Source organism: Protopterus annectens, chromosome 2.part1 (genome assembly GCF_019279795.1).
Source record: "Protopterus annectens isolate FY-2018-M chromosome 2.part1, PAN1.0, whole genome shotgun sequence".
NCBI lineage: Eukaryota > Metazoa > Chordata > Ceratodontiformes > Protopteridae > Protopterus > Protopterus annectens.
The window spans coordinates 1114895298-1114913019 of record NC_056729.1 but is presented as its reverse complement, the minus strand read 5'-3'; the positions used below and the strand labels follow the sequence as shown (position 1 = coordinate 1114913019).

The window sequence follows — 17722 nt, the reverse complement described above, 5'->3', positions numbered from 1 at the left end:
ATGCTTGTTTGCCTGCTCTCTGTTGCTTTTCCTTCTCCCTTCATCTCTCCATTGTAATTCCTTACTATCTTCCTTAATTTCCATTCATCTTCTAATACTACAAATGGGATTCTTTCTCACAAAATATAAGTCTTTATCCGCGTCCACATACTCCTCCTTATGGTTACCTTGTGTGTTTTCCTCTGCTTGCTATTCTGGCATTTCTAATGTTTCTATTTTCCTCTTTCCTGTCCAGTTATATGATGAACTGGGTTGGCACTTTGCTGTGCTGGCCCTTTTTGAGCTGACTTTTACTGTGCATTTGGCACTGTTGCAGTGGTCAAATGTGGACACGTGTTTACATAGCCTGAGGCATGCTCAGTCATGTTTGCCTGTCTTTCCTTTGATGTTAGACAATGCAGTCATGTGCATTTTTTTAGCACAACCCCTCTGTTGAATGTGACTAATAGTTCTCCATCGAATGTGACACCACTATCTCACAACATTGTCCATTTCTTGGAGTACTGAAACTATGCATGCCTTTATTCAAATCTAAGTGTCCAGGGGATGTGTTTCTATTAAATGCTACACAGGCTGAAAGCACTTTTATATGAATCAAAGCAAAAATAAAGTTTGCACAAGATCCTTTCCAGAAAAAAAAGGCAAAGGTGTCTGTTACTTTTGGGGAAGGGTATATAGCAGTATTTAATGTGTCTTCTGATTTGAGAATGTACTTCATTTGCCTATCCTTGTTCTGTGACCATACAATACTCTGTTAATGTCAGTATTTATATTTTCTAGCTCCTATGTGAACTGTTCTAAGACAAACTCATCATTATCTTGTTGCTTTTCACATAACAGTAAAACACAAACCTCCCCAAAAAAAAACATGTGGTCTTTGGTCCTCAGAACACCCATTCTGCATGAATATTCTCCACAAAAATAAATAAATAAATACATAAATAAATATTTATATACTAACCTGAGAACAGTCATTTTAATTGAATGACCATGTGAGTGCCACCATCCTTGCATGAGGATGCCCCACTGAAGTCCCAAAGCAGCAATAAGCATGTTGATCCCAACACTGGTAAAGCCATATCTCTTCAGGAATGTCATTAGGAAACCAAAACCAACAAATATCATGACATGGACATCTTGGAACACTATAAGAAACAAATATAATTAATTAAATATAATCAGAGACTACTGTCCAAACATGCTGCACTTTGTCACAATATCATATATGTACACATATATATATATATATATATATATATATATATATATATATATATATATATATATATATATATATATATATGTATATATATATATATATATATATATATATATATATATATATATATGGGTCTACTGCTTTTGTTCGAAATACATTTGGTCGAAAATGATTTCAGGCAGCCTACTTCACTGAAAATGCATTTCACTGAAAACCCATTTGGTCGAATTCCATTTGGTCGAAAATGGAATATAGCCCCTGCTCCACTGCAGTGCGACCCTGGAGTGAGAATATAAAGTAAGGGGGGGTGTGAGGGGTATAGACCCTCCCACATAAGTGCAGTATGTGCACTTATATACATGTGTATCCATTAAAAATACATTGAAACATATAACATCAGTAAAAACTAGTTGCAAAATGTGGGGGGCCTATGCCACCCACACCCCCCAATGTGGGGGCTGTGCCCCCCACACCCCCTAACTTTATATTCTCACTCCAGGGTCATATTGCAGTGAGGCAGCGGCTATATTCCATTTTCAACCAAATGAGCTTTCAATCAAATGAGCTTTCAGTGAAGTGGGCTGCCTGAAATCATTTTTGACCAAATGTAATTCAACCAAAAGCAGTAGACACACACACACACACACACACACATATATATATATATATATATATATATATATATATATATATATATAAATACATATAATATATATATATAGATAGTGTATGTGTGTGTGTGTGTGTATATATATATACATATATATATATATATATCTATATATATATATATATATATATATATATATATATATATATATATAAAATGCTAAATATGTAGACAGGGAGACAGATGATAAATCAATAAATAGAAAAACAGCTAGACTGGTACCTAGCCAGATAGAAAGGTAGACAGATGGGAAGACAGACTGACAGGGAAATAGATTACACAAACAGAAAGACAGATAAAAAGGCAGAGTGTTAACTCCATTTGGGGGGGGCAGCTACTACCCCTTAACCCATGTACATCTAGGAATTTTCTAATGATGTGTGTGTGTGTGTGTGTGTGTATGTGTGTGTGTGTGTGTGTGTGTGTGTGTGTGTGTGTGTGTGTGTGTGTGTGTGTGTGTGTGTGTGTATGTGTTGGGGGGCATGTAGGTGCACATCCTTCCAATTTTTCTGTTTCTTGTCACTTTGATCATGCTTGTATCCAATGTTGCCAGTAATCTGCTTCTCACCCAGTTTCTAAAGTTGCCACACTGATGTGACAGCTATCAAACTACACTCCTAACATAACATTTTGATAGTCATAAACAAAAACAAGAAGGTCCAGGTCTCCAGTATAGCTGTTATTTATGATATAATCTCCAACCTAAAGATGACTTTGGTCATTTTTCCAAACAAATGAATATAAAATCATATTGTAAAAGTGTTGTAAAATCAGCATTAACTGTCATGTCACAACTTCAAATCACAGTTTTGAATGAGAATGCAATTGTGTGTAACCCAGTGGGAACAGAACCGAGGCCAGTAGAATACCTGCACAGACCACTACCATATCAGATGTATGATCATACAGATTTTTGTGCAGTATTTCCCTAAGACTTATCTCTTTACTTCTCAACACACCAGGTGTCCTGACACATAACACATCTTGGGGGCAACTGTACCTGACCAGTGTACCTTGCTGGCCTTTAATATATACAAATACCGATTTTATTGGTAAATTACTACCTGGCCAATAAAAGTGGCCCATTATGCTGCAGATTGTAATATTTTAAGTTCACCAAGCCAGCCACTTACAATCAAACAGTCTGCCCAGGGATAAAGCACTGCAATCAGAGTCACCAAGTGAATGCAACTGTAGAGATGCACAAATATGTCAATGAAATGTTTTTGTAAGTGAGCTAAACTACCGGTGGATTTCAAGCACAGTTCAAAGAAGCTCAATTAAAATCCATTGTTTTAAATCCAGAATGTTGGGTGCTTCTTTATTCATAGAAGAAAGAGAAGAAAAAGGTTGCTAAAAGAATGCTGAGAGGGCTTTGAATATAGGAAAACACTGGGCTAGCTGCTCTTTTGGGACATTTTAAGATTAGAAAGTTTCCTAAAAAGGTGACAATCAAATCCCTAATCTTGTGTCTGTGAAGTAATGTCATTGCTATTCTTAACCATTACTCCAATCCCCAACGTAAGAGTGGTGTTTAGTAACCTGAAGCCCATGTGTGATCAGTTAAAATTAAGTATGACAGATTAAGAATGTGGCTGTGCTGCACTGATACTACAATTGTCTTTAAAAGATATCACTGTCACACTGTAGTTCTTCCTTCTTTAATATATAAATAAATAATGTAAATAATAACCAAAGTAAACTAATTTATGTAGATCGACCAAGAACCAAAGTGCAGTTCTGACGAAGTCCGAAAGTCTTTAAGATGAAAACGCTCAACGTTTTATTAAACTGGTTATTTCTTAACTACATTAGTTTTCTTTGTGGGTACATGTTCTTCTATTATTGTGGTGCAGAGTAAAATGTTTTTAGTGCTTGTACTTTGGATTTTAGTAAATATAATGTGGTGATTTCTATTGCTAGTTTCATATATCACGAGATGAAATTCTGCTCAATGTAGCATTTCATTCTTTCTAAAATCCCAGTGTGCTAGATACAGATCAACAGCAATGTCATGTTAATACTTCTGCTTCTTTTGGCTGTTCCCGTTAGGGGTCGCCACAGCAGATCATCTGTTTCCATTTCTTCCTGTCCTCTGCATTTTGCTCTGTCACACCAGCCACCTGCATGTCCTCTCTCACCACATCCATAAACCTTATCTTAGGCCTTCCTCTTTTCCTCTTACCTGGCAGCTTCATCCTTAGCATCCTTTTCCCAATATACCCAGCATCCCTACTCAGCACATGTCCAAACCAGTGCAATCTTGCCTCTCTGGCTTTGTCTCCAAACCTTCCAACCTGGGCTGATCCTCTAGTATACTTATTCCTAATCCTGTCCATCCTTGTCACACCCAATGCAAGTCTTAATATCTTTAACTCTGCCACATCCAGCTCTAATGCCTGCCTTTTTGTCAATGCCACTGTCTCCAACCCATGTAACATAGCTGGTCTCACTATCCTCTTGTAGACCTTCCCTTTCACTCTTACTGGTTTTGCAGAGTCCCTTCTCATGCACTCAAGGCCATCATTCATATCAGATTTTACTGCAGATCTTTGTGCCATTTACATAATTGCACTTCTCATCTAGTTCTTTGGGTCTATATTATGTGATGGAATGTTTAGGTGATTGAACACCTAAACGTCGACCTGTAAATGTCGAAGTCTGACAATAGCGAACAGCCATTTACGCAAATTTTTTCACTGGGAAAACATTTGCTTGGCTGTCATTGGTAAGTTGCCCTTTTCCCCAATGTAGAGCGATCTCGGAGTTGATATATTTAGTGGGGGGGGGCACAGCCCCCCACTTTGGGGGTGGTGGGTGAAGCCCCTCACTTGATTAGTGTTTAAAGGTTCATTTTGTTACCTACGGCCAAGCAAATTTTTTTCCTAGGGCAAAAATTCACATAAATGGCCATTCCTGGTTTTAAGGGTTCAACATTTACAGGTCAACATTTAGGTGTTTGATCACCTAAAGGTTCAATCACGTTAGCTGTTTAAAACTTTCATTTAAAGGCTAACTACTGCTTTTCAGCTGTGAGTAACATTTCTGCTGTTTGTTTCCCACCCTCCCTCCCTGTTGGTATAGTGTTTTTATAGATGGTGGCTTTGCAGTTGCCCGCCCCTAGTGTAAATTTGATCTGGGACCCTCCTCCCAGTCTAGTGTCATTACCTCATTCTACCCAGTACAGGGAGAGCATTTGAGAAGGCCAATCAGCTTAGTTTCTGCTACTCCTTTCTCTCTTTCCAAAAAAAAAAAAAAATGTATCTGCTTTTACTGTATTTGTGTTTTTCCTACTTTATTTTGCTTTTGCGTCATCTTAAAAGTACTCAATTGTATTTATTACTGCTTGGTGTAACTCATTGTAAGCCTTTTAGTTTAAGCACCTGGGCTTCAGACCAGTTTTACATTAGGAAGGTTTGTGGTCTGCACTGTAGTGGCAGAACAGGTAGCTTACATTCTTCTAAGTTGGGAACTGCTGATTGAGGGCTCAGTGTCTGTTATTCTAAAAGTGTATAAATTCTGGTTTAAGCACTTGGGCTTGAGGCCAGTTATTTTACATTAAGAGGGTTCGTGTTCTGCACTCTTGTGGGAGGAGAGGCTTGACTCTGTCCTTCTGAGCTGGGAATTTCTGGTTAAAGCTTATAGTGCCTGCATATTTGAACTGCTTCTTACTGAAATTGGTACACCTCGTTTGCTGTGGCATGGACTAGATCCGGGCCTGCTGAATCTGGCTTTGTTTGTATAACTTGAGCACTAATCCAGGCATTCTATAAAGTATTCAGTTGTATTTATTACTGCTGATAGTAACTTGATTAAAGTGTAGCTATCATTTCTAAGTCTTTTGGATTAAGCACTTGGGCTTCAGACCAGTTGTTTTACATTAGGAAGGTTTGTGGCCTGCACTGTGGTGGCAGGACAGGTAGCTCACATCCTTCTAAGTTGGGAACTGCTGATTGAGAGCTCAGTGTCTGTTATTCTAAAAGTGTATTAGTTCTGGTTTAAGCACTTGGGTTTCAGGCCAGTTATTTTACGTTAAGAAGGATTGCGGTCTTCACTCTTGTGGGAGGAGAGGCTGGACTCTGCCCTTCTGAGCAGGGAATTTCTGGTTAGAGGCTAGTAGTGCCTGCATATTCTAACTGTTTCTTACTGAAATTGGTGCACCTTGTTTGCTGTAGCATAGACTAGACCAAGGCCTGCTGAATCTAGCTTTATTTGTATGCTTGTTGTTTGTTTATTTCCCTGAAACGCTAATTCCACCTAAAACGTGGCCTTTTAGCACTTCTGTGGATCCCTAGTGATATCTGCATTGCTTACTGTACTTATTTCCTTGTTTCACTTGAAAGAAAGTTACTGTTTGTCGTTTTTGCATTTAAGTTACCTGTAACACATTGCATTTAAGTTACCTGGCACTTGCTCACTAAAGCAATTATATAAGTCAGCTCTAAAGAATTAAAAGCACTACACCCTCACAAACTCCCCTTGAGTACCTTCTTCCCCATTGGCCCTTTTTTTCAATTATAAAGGAATTCCCAATACTATTCTAGCATGTCCAAAGGTCAGTTGTCAATCTCCTCTCCGGTCCAGCTGGTGAATCTTGGAATCTTGAGGCAATGTTACAACTGCCTCATATACACAGACAACCCTCTCCTCCTCCCAACAAATTCCAACACATGTGAGAGATGCAACCATATAGCCAAACTGGAGGCTAAGCTCTCTGAACTCAGTACTGTCGTAACCAGTCAGGAGGAGAAGGAAACCACACTCACTACAATTCCAGTCTCACATAGACCTACCACGACAACAAACCAAACACATAAATACACAAAAACATACTCGGATGCTCTAAATAAAAATCTGCCCAAGCAGCAGAGACCTCCAAAGCAGACACCCAAGCAACCGCTACCCCAAAACAAAACACGTGCAACACATAGCTCACAAAGCCAGTGTGCCGAACAGTCACAGCCCTTAAGGCTAAACAACACACCTGATAAACTTCTAATAGGTGACTCTATCATCAGGCACACTGACGTCCCGCTCACCAGGCTGAACAAGGAGAAGGTCACGGTGAGCTGCCTGTCAGGCGCTAGGATCCGCCACATAACACAAGCACTCAGGTCACTCCAAGGCAAGTAGAAATATGACTCAGTCATTGTCCATGCTGGTGTGAATGACCTGAGACGTACCTCCCTGGACTACATGAAAAGAGACATAGAGGAGCTCTCTGAGCATGTAGCCCAGGCCGGTATGACCCTGACCTTGAGTAGCATCTTACCCTCACCAAGATTGATGCCACAATATGAAGACAAGATGATCAATTTCAACAATTGGCTTAAGTGTTAGTGTCATTCAAAGGGGATCCAATGCCTGTCAGCCTGGGATGACATGCTCGACAAGCCACGATGCTTCGCTAGGGACGGGGACGGCTTGCACCTGTCACCCCTGGGCTTTCGGATATTGGCAAAGGCTCTTGCTACCCCCATTGTGCCTTTTTTAGGCAAGGCTCAAAAGACAAACCCACTTCCATAGGTATCACAAGGGATAAGAAACTAAGAGTAATGCTACTCAATGCCAGAAGTCTAAACCTCAAGATGCACGCACTCGAAACTCTCCTTAGCATGGAGAACATCGATATCTGTGCAGTAACAGAAACCTGGTTCAAGGCTCCCAAGAGCACCCCAGCACTACCAGGTTATACCTCATACCATGCTTTTCGGCCCCAAAACTTGGACCGAACCACAAAAGGAGGGGGAGTATCAATATTCGTCTAAGATACCCACACCTCCAGGTTGGTGGCACAGCACGAAGCATCAGAGACTATCCATGTGCAACTAACTGTGGATAAAACTGCCTTCCAGTTTATAGACTGCTACAGACCACCCTCCCAAACACAGGAACCCCACTTGGCCTTCCTGAGAATACTGGAAAATATGAAGGTCTTTCCAAACACCATTATATTGGGCGACTTCAACTACCCAAACATAGACTGGGAGCATTACTCTAGCTCCAACACCCTAGCCCAAAGGTTCCTAGAATTTATAAACTCAAATGCTATGGAACAACTTGTTACCACTCCCACAAGAGGGGAAAACATACTGGACCTGATCATAACCAAGATGGGGACACTATGCTCCAGACCAGAAGTGTATCCCTCACTGGTAAGATCAGACAATAAACTAATCTCACTGGATATTCACATCCCGACCCCACCCCTTGCCCAGAAAACCACAGTGAAAAACTTCTCAAAAGCAAATTTCACACTCCTCAAAACTGAGGCGAAATCCTTCAAAGCCCCCGGGCCTGTGGAAAATACGGCCCAGACCGCAGAATCCTTTATAAACGCATTCTATGAACACCTTCAGGAATGCATGGATCATGCAATCCCAAATAAAACCAAGACCCAATCCTCCAAAGGCAGACATCCTGTCTGGTGGACCCCAGCCATAAACAAACTGTACAATAGAAGGAGGAAGCTACTACATGATAGAGCAAAATCCCAAAAAGGGAAGGCATCTCTGATCAGTATTAGCAAAAAACTACAGGCACTCATAAAATCGTCTAAGGCCAGCTTCGAGAGACAAATTGCACAGGACACTAAGGATAATCACAAGGCTTTCTTTAGTTATGTTAGGAACCTGGGTGGGAATTCCCAGATATGCTCAGAATTAGTCCAAAATGACAAAAATACACCGAGCCCACAGACATTGCCAACATCCTAGCTGACAGGTTCAGTGCAAACTTCTCCCCTCTCCCGCCAAAGGGCAAATATCTATCCCAACAGAGTGCTGCCCCTGACATCTCAGATGCTCAGGTAAGAGCCCTCTCCAAAGCAAAAACACAGCATCAATGGGACCAGATGGTGTCCCGGCTGCCCTACATGAACTCCAAGAAGAGCTAAACCCAAACATAAAACTACTGTTCAATCTTAGCCTTACTACAGGATATGTACCCAAAGAGTGGCGACAGCAACAGTGGTCCCTCTCCACAAAGGTGGTGCCTCAACGGATCCTGGAAACTATCGCCCATAAGCCTGACTAGCTTGGTCTGCAAAGCTATGGAAAGGATCATCATGGACCTCATAAATAAAGATATTGGGGACCTACAGACACTGGATCCTACCCAGTTTGGCTTTGTTAAGGGCAGATCCTGCCTCTTAAACCTGGTCGATTTCTTTGAAACAGTCACCAAGGCCATTGACGAGGGGAAGGTGGTCCACACAGCCTACCTGGACCTCGCAAAAGCCTTTGATACAATACCCCACCCAGGAATTATAGATAAGCTCACCAGCTTAAATATAAACCCCTATGTCACTAGATGGGTTGCAAACTGGCTCAAGGACAGAACTCACATGGTTAGAATTGCTGGAGCCATGTCAGACTCCAAACCAGTTACAAGTGGCATCCCACAAGGCTCAGTCCTGGGACCTCTCTTGTTCGGTATATATTTCTCGGTGGTACAGGCCAACACGGAAGGACTGTGGCTGACCAAGTTCGCAGATGACTGCAAACTGGGCACCATAATCAACTCTCCAGCCGACACAAGCATCCTCCAAAAGGGCCTCATAGAAACAGACAACTGGTGCCAGAGCCATGGCCTCAAGCTAAACGCCAAAAGTGTATAGTCATCCCCTTTGGCAAAAACAAAGTGCCCACAAATTACCACATAGGTGGTAATCCATTAAGTACAGAAGAAGTCATTAGGGACCTGGGGACCCAAGTTGATAGCAATCTCTCATTTGACAACCACGTGGCCAAAGTGGTTAGAAAAACATTTTATATAGCCCACCTAATCATGAAGGGATTCACATCTAGATCAGGGGAGGTCATCGTACCTCTTTACTCATCCCTCATCAGGCCCATAATTGAGTACAATGCCCCTTTTGGGATGTACCTTACCAGACACCTGCAGCAACTGGAAAGACCCCAAAAGTGCCTCACCAAGAGGATCAAAGGGCTCAAACAGATGCCATATGCTGCCCGGTTAAAGAAACTCCAGCTCTACTCAGTGGCATATCGCCTGCTCAGAGGCGATCTGTGCCTGAAGTATAAAGCCATGTCCAACCCGGAATTAATGGACATGCTGCACCTCAGAAAATCCAAATCTCATCGAGCTACGCATTTGAGAGACTTGAACCTCAGCACTGAAATAAATAGGACATGCTGGAGGGACAGATTCATAACCCAGAGGCTCCCTTCACTCTAGAATAAAATCCCAGTCCAGGTTAGGCAGAGTCCCACATTGACTCTCTTCAAGAGGAATCTTGATGAGTGGATGGGAGATTGTAGGTTTACCCCGGCTATCACTTCTGTGTCACTGTTAGACAGAGGCACAGTATACTAACCTCAAAAAAGGCATAGCAAAATTAATTTAAAATGGGTGGCGAAAGCCAAACACACTCTGGCTAGGCTTATAAATGCCCTAGGGCAGATAGCCTAGTATTGGGGTGAGAGGATGACATAATGGTTAAGGTGCTTACCTTAAAGACACAAGGTGCAGAGTTTGATTCTCACATGGGGTAACTGGCTAGACTTCAAATGGCCCAAAAGGGCAGTTAGCCTAGTACTAATCTATGAACCTATGAACCTAATATAGACCCGTTCTTTGGCAGTATAACAAATATACATATTAGGAAGCATATCTCCTGGTACTTAATCCTCTAGTGAGATGGCTTTCTTTGCTACAAAGGTCTTTCTGCACTTGCTGCTCAGTTTTTAAGTGAGAATGTTGACATGAGAAACTCTCCAGAATTCATTAGCATTGACATTAGCCATTTTCATGGAAATGTTTCACATCTGTCACTGAAATGTGGGTTTGCTGCTTTCATAGCCATTCCTTTGAGTGCACTTGGTTAACCTATATAAAATATGGTTATATTTCACTTAACCCACTTCAGTGAAGAAGCCACCAAACATGTATTTTTTAACACTGTGCTAGGAAGAGGATAAAAGTTGAATTATTTCACTGCACAGATTGGTGGATTACGTGCTACCTTTAAAGAAAGATCAAAATGATACATATGTTTTGATAAAGCACAAGAGGTATAAGCCATAGCACCACATGCTGAGAATAACATCGATGTGAAAGGATTTCTTATTACATGTGGTGGTTTCTTTTATGATGCAGATAATGGTATTTTTTTCATTTGATGACCATCAAGTAATGCTGGAATAACTTTATTATATTTGAATGGCACCTCCTTCCTGAATTGAATTACTCCTGCCTTGAATCTAACTGGCCTCTGTGTGCCATGTTCACCTTTACTAATGTTCCATTAGTTTTCCAGCTACTAAGGCCAAGATAAGTGGTCTGCAGGGTGTGGTCTCTTTTAGAGAAAATCAAAGGTCACTTAAAGGCAAATATGTTTTTCCCCACAAGTGACCATCATCTGCCACCAGCTCTTCTTATTCAGCAGATCTGCCAGACCTGTCTTAGCCTTCCTAGACTTAACCCCACGCACATCCAGGGGCATTTAGGAAGTTGGGAACACTGGTGCAGTATCATACTGCTGCTATGGAGGGTGCCCTAACCCTCATTACCCTGCTACAGCCTTGTGAGCTATGTAATGGCTACCACCAGGAGGTGCATGCCACTTTCTCCACATGAGTAACCTCTCGATCGAGCAGTTTAGTTGTTGTAGCATGCAGCTCACAAAGATCTTTATGGTGCTATTACAGTAAGCCAGGCTGTATGCTCCCACTTCTAAAGATGCAGACATCAGCCATTCACTTCCCATCCATCTCTACATGCCCCCCCCCCCCCAGTACTCCTGCTACTAACTAAAGATAGGCTTCAGGGTAATTTGCTTGCACAGACCTGACCCAATAAAAGAGTTCAGTCATTCTTATTTTATAACTTAGGCAAAGGTTGTGTCACCCTGAAGTACTTTAGAATAATTAAGGCAGCATATAAGCCTTTCACCTGCAAGAATGTATAGGGGGATAATCCTGATTATTTATTTATTTATTTATTTATTTATTTATTTATTTATTTTTGTTGTTGTGTGAGATAGTCCAACTGAGCAAGAAAAGTCCCTTTTCACTAGAGACCTGGGGGCAAAAGCTACAAACAATGAGAATACAAATTCATACAGTAATGTTATAATGCATACAGTTCAAAGGAAAATACATTAAAAAGACAGACAGCATACTGTAATGGCCTAATACATTGAGTTCTTATATAACACTTCATTACATGGGGTAATTATCAAATACACAGAGTTCTTATATAACACTTCATTACATGGGGTAATTATCTAATACATAGAGTTCTTATATAACACTTCAATACATGGGGTAATTATCTAATACATAGAGTTCTTATATAACACTTTATTACATGGGGTAATTATCTAATACATAGAGTTCTTATATAACACTTCAATACATGGGGTAATTATCTAATACATAGAGTTTTTATATAACACTTCATTACATGGGGTAATTATCTAATACATAGAGTTCTTATATAACACTTCAATACATGGGGTAATTATCTAATACATAGAGTTCTTATATAACACTTCATTACGTGGGGTAATTATCTAATACATAGAGTTCTTATATAACACTTCATTACGTGGGGTAATTATCTAATACATAGAGTTCTTATATAACACTTCATTACATGGGGTAATTATCTAATACATAGAGTTCTTATATAACACTTCATTACATGGGGTAATTATCTAATACATAGAGTTCTTATATAACACTTCATTACATGGGGTAATTATCTAATGCATAATGTTCTGAGGAAGTAGGATAGTAATATAAAGCTCTTTGACAGTGGTATTCAAAATATCCAACATTAAAATAGTGCAACTCAATGTTACACTTAGAAGAAAAGGAGGTAGAGTTGGAAGAAACAGACAGAAAGTGGAAAGGGGTAGTTGAGATGGATGAAAAAATGTGAATTTAAGGAAACTGGATGAAAAAGGAAGAACTTTGTTGACAAATGCAGTTGAGATAATACAGCTCTGCTCGTGTGCACACATGGTTTGTATGTGTGTGGGGAGGGGTGTATGAATACATTTCTCTATGCTTATTGTTAAGGGAGACAATATTTTGATAGTAGAGAATTCTGTTAAATTTCCACCTTTGTGAAGAGGTATATAAGATTTTTTTTCAGAGGGTTGGGACATGGCTCTCTGTAATGGAACAGTTAATAAGTATGGGGACTGGGCAGGCTAGTGGATCTGCTGCCATTTTGATGTAGTCACCTGGAAGGTTATATGCAGCTAGACATCTGGGATTTAGATTTGGGGAAATTCTTTGATTGTTGAGGTAGGGACAGACTTTAAGGAGAAGGATGCTTTGAGGTCATTTAGTTGAGCAGGTGGTAGGGAAGTAAAGGAGGTAAAACTGTTTGAATGAAGTGGTTGTTGAACTGGGTGGTAATATTGTTGGTGTTATTATTAAAGGGTGTTGGTGTGGTTGTCTGACTTGCATGGAAAAGGGTTTTCAGTGATGCCCAGAAGAGCTTTGGATTATGTTGGTGTCACTCCTGGAGATTAGTATAGAAGTTTTTTTTTTGGTCTGTTTTAATATGGGATTTGGTATGGTTTCTGAGATGTTTTGAGATTTGTTTTGTAACCATTGTCTCCATGTCTTCTCCCCGATTAAGTTGTTTTGTTTCCTTTATTAACCAAGGTTCTGGATTAGAGTTTATCATTTTGCTTTGAGAGAAACCAGTCCAATCTAGATTTGGTGCTGGTATTTTGTCAAGCCTAATTGGGGCACTGAGGAGCTGAATGAAATTATACTGATTTATTGTGCAGGTGGGGGCATTTGAGCATACTAATTAGCAGTCAATGTTTGTGGATTGCAGCATAGGATTTCTTTAGCAGCATTAATATTGTTACCTGGATATCTACAGGATTGTTATGCAAATACTCATTACTGTTTAGCTTTAGTTGAGAGATGAGTATTTCTCTGTTGTTAAATCAGGGAAAGATGTTGGAATAAGGAACATTACAAGGGTATTTCTATAAAAAATGGTTACCCCTATAGCCTTTATTTTTCTATCTATTCTTAGGATATTGTAGCCTGTTGGGTGAATTTACTTGCCTCTTATATTTGGTTTTAGGAAAGATTTGGTAGTGACTTTATCCATGGAGAATAGGACAATGCCTTTGTGTAAGTATGGTATTTTGTTGCATATGTTTGTAAGGTTCATACTGAGGAATAGTAAGCATGCATGCCTTTTGGGTAGAGAATGTAGATGTATGTGTCTTTTGTCGGGCAGGTGAATCTTGTATGTGTGTGTGTGTGTGTGTGTGTGTGTGTGTGTGTGTGTGTGTGTGTGTTGACGGATCACAGTTTCAATAGCTGTCACCACTTAGTTTCAGTTTTGATATAAAGTGTTTTTTGAGAAGGGGACATTTGTATTTGAGTTTATGTTTAAATCGTGTTCGGAAGGTACTGGTGTTTAGATAAATGTGTATATGGAGATCAAAGTGTGATGCAGTACTGGTTAGGGGAGATTGTATGGGTGTAAAATGCAGCATACATTTTGATTTGTGACATAGTAGTTGGGGGTGGGAGATAGTGACAGAGAGAAGGTGCATATGGAATGAGGTTAAGTTTGTGAGTAGGGTTAGTGGAATTAGTACTAAGAGTTTAAGAACAAGCATAATGAATAAAAGAGATGAGTGAATGGATGTATATTGTAAGAGGAGAGTGGACCAAATCTGAAAAGTCTTGGGAGAGGTAAAGATTTGTACAGGTTTGTGATGAGCTAGGATTGCACTGCTTGGTTTCCAGCTCTGAAAGTGCAATTTTATTGGCCATTTGGGACTGATTTCTATCCCTTTCAACTTTCTGGCTTAAAAAACATGTGTTTGCATGATTTTGCGCATTGCACAGCACTGCGGGGCTAAGGTTAAACTATTCCCTGCTCTTCAAATTTTTCCTTAGAACTAGCTCTGTTCTCAGCAGTAGCATTAAAATCTGAATCCCTGTGACTAGCACTTGATCTATAACCTGCAGGAAAGCACTAGGATGCCTTAAACTGATAAAAGCACTCAACTCTCCTTGTATATAAGGAGAAAGTAATCATAGGCACTAAACAGCTATAATTGCAAAGTACCTTGCAAAGGTAAGGAATACAGCTCTTGTACTCTACAAAAGAAACACCGAACCAGGCATGTCCAAGGGTCAGCTTCCGGTGACTTCTCCAGTCCACCTGGTGAACTTGAGCATACTGGGACAATGCAGCAATTGCCTCATGTACACAGACAACCCTCTCCTCCTACCACCCATCACTACAACCTGCGAGAGATGCACTTACATAGCCAAACTAGAAACAAAGCTCTCTCCAGCCAAGATTGTGCTAGACAGTCAACAGAAGGTTAACATCTGCACTATATCTCAAGTAACACACAGACCTTCAAAACCCATATCACCAACACACACACACATAGAAACACTAAACCCACATATGCGGAGGCCCTTAACATTAACCTGCCCGAGCAAAAAGGACCTCCGAAGCTGATATGCAAACAAACACCAATCGCACCTAAAGTAATGCATAGAGCAAAACACCAGTGTGCCACCCAACAACAGTCCCTAAGGCAAGGCAACGTACCCAACACCTTAGTCATAGGTGACTCCATAGTCAGGCACACTGATGTCCCACTCATCAGGCTGGACAAGGAGAAAATTACCGTCAGATGCCTGTCGGGAGCCAGGATATGCCACATAACGGATGCACTCAAGTCACTCCACAAGTACAAATATGACTCTGTCATTGTCCATGTTGGTGTGAATGACTTCAGACGTACCTCCATGGACTACATGAAAAGAGACATGGAAGAGCTCTCAGATCATGTGGCCTAGGCAGGTATGACCCTAGCCCTGAGTAGCATCCTGCCTTCACCCAGAATGATACTATGGTATAAAGACAAAATGATTGACTTCAACAATTGACTTTATCGACAAACCACAATGCTTTGCCAGAGATGGTCTGCACCTGTCACCCCTGAGAGTCAGGTTACTGTTTAAGGCTCTTGCCACCCCCATAGTGCCTTTTTTAGACAAGGCTCAAATGACAGAACTACCACCGTAACAGATAAAAACATGCAAAATCTGAAGGTTATGCTACTCTGTGCTAGAAGTCTAAACCTCAAAATGCACTCTCTCTCGAGGTACTCCTAAAAAATGGAGAATATTGATATCTGTGCAGTAACCGAGACCTGGTTCAAAGCTCCAGACAGCACCCCTGCAATACCAGGCTACAACTCTTACCACACTTTTCAGCCACCGAGCCAGGACCAAAACACTAAAGGTGGTGGAGTGCCCATATTCACCAGGCTAGTTGCCTAACACAATGCATCTGAAATACTAAAGGTGCAACTAACACTAGGTAAGACTGCAATCCAAATTGAAGCTTACTACAGATCCACCACCATGCCCCAAGATTCTCACTGCACCTTTCTCAGCATACTGGAAAATATTAAGATACAACCTAACACCCTAATACTGGGTGATTTCAACTACCCTGCCATTACCTGGGAAAACTACTCAGGTACCAATGCCTTTGCCCAATGGTTCTTGGGATTCATAAATTCCAATGCCCTGGATCAACTAATCCATAATCCCACCAGGGGCTCAAATATCCTTGACCTGGTCATTACCAACATGGGATATCGATGCTCCACACCAGCAGTCACCCCCTCGTTGGTCAGGTCTGACAATAATCACCTTTGATGTCCACATCCCACCCCCCAGTAGGGAAACCTCCATAAAAAACTTCTCCAAAACCAACTTCATGCTGCTCAAGTCAGAAGTGACAAACTTCACGACACCCATGCAGATGGGAACTGAAAGTTTGACTGCCGAATCCTACACTAAAATACTGTACAAGCATATCTACTCGTGCATAAATCATGCCATTCCAAATAGAACCAATACGCTCTCCTCCAAAAAAAGGAAACCAATCTGGTGGTCCCATCATAAACAAGTTATACAACAGAAGGAAGAAACTGTTAACAGATAAAAGGAAAATCCCAGGATACAAAAAAATCCCTTACCAGCATCAGTAAGAAGCTGAAATCCCTCATAAAATCCTCCAAAGCTAGCTATGAAAATAAAATTGCCAAAGATTCTAAGGACAACCACAAGGCATTCTATAGTTATGTCAAGAATCTAAATGGCAATACTCAGATATGCTCTAAACTACAACAGAATGGCACTAAATATACTGATCCCAAGGATATTGCCAATATCTTAGCAGATTGATTCAGTGCCAGTTTCACCCCCCTCAGCCCCTAAAGGGCCCATCTCAATACGAAAAGATTGCCAAATGCCGGTAATCATGGCCACACAGGTAAAAAAATTAACTCTCCAAAGCTAAGAATACAGCATCCATGGGACCAGGCAACATCCTGGGCTGTGTTATACATGAACTACAAAATGAACTGGTACCTCATCTAAGTGTCATGTTTAATCATAGCCTCACCTCAGGCTTCATGCCCAATGAGTGGCGCACAGCTACAGTTAACCCACTCCACAAGGGGGGTCCACCTTGGACCCCGGGAAATATTGTCCCATCAGCCTAACGAGCCTGATTTGCAAAGCCATGGAACGCATTATCATGGAACTTATAAACAAAGTCATTGGCAAACTTCAAACACTGAACCAAACCCAGTTTGGTTTCGTGAAGGGCCGAGCTTGTCTCCTCAACCTGATTGACTTCTTCAAATCAGTCTCCAGAGGATGAGGGTAAGTCGGTCCACACAGCCTATCTGGACCTCGCCAAGGCCTTTGATACCATGCCCCACTCTGGAATCATAGATAAACTTACTAAGCTGGGCATTAATCCCTACATCACTCGATGGG

At 40.9% G+C, this 17722-nt stretch overlaps 1 protein-coding gene and 1 long non-coding RNA gene across 3 annotated transcripts in view; one reads left to right on the top strand and one right to left on the bottom strand.

Annotated features, from left to right (window-relative positions):
- Positions 1-17722, top strand: part of LOC122794345 — a 587167-nt gene that overhangs the window by 378678 nt on the left and 190767 nt on the right. The gene's annotated exons all lie outside the window — the stretch shown is intronic.
- Positions 1-17722, bottom strand: part of RHAG (Rh associated glycoprotein) — a 394323-nt gene that overhangs the window by 299091 nt on the left and 77510 nt on the right. For both annotated transcript variants that reach the window (XM_044062656.1, XM_044062657.1), the window contains exon 2: positions 962-1145. In XM_044062656.1, coding sequence (XP_043918591.1) covers positions 962-1145 — 184 coding nt within the window. The remainder of the gene's footprint in view (positions 1-961; positions 1146-17722) is intronic.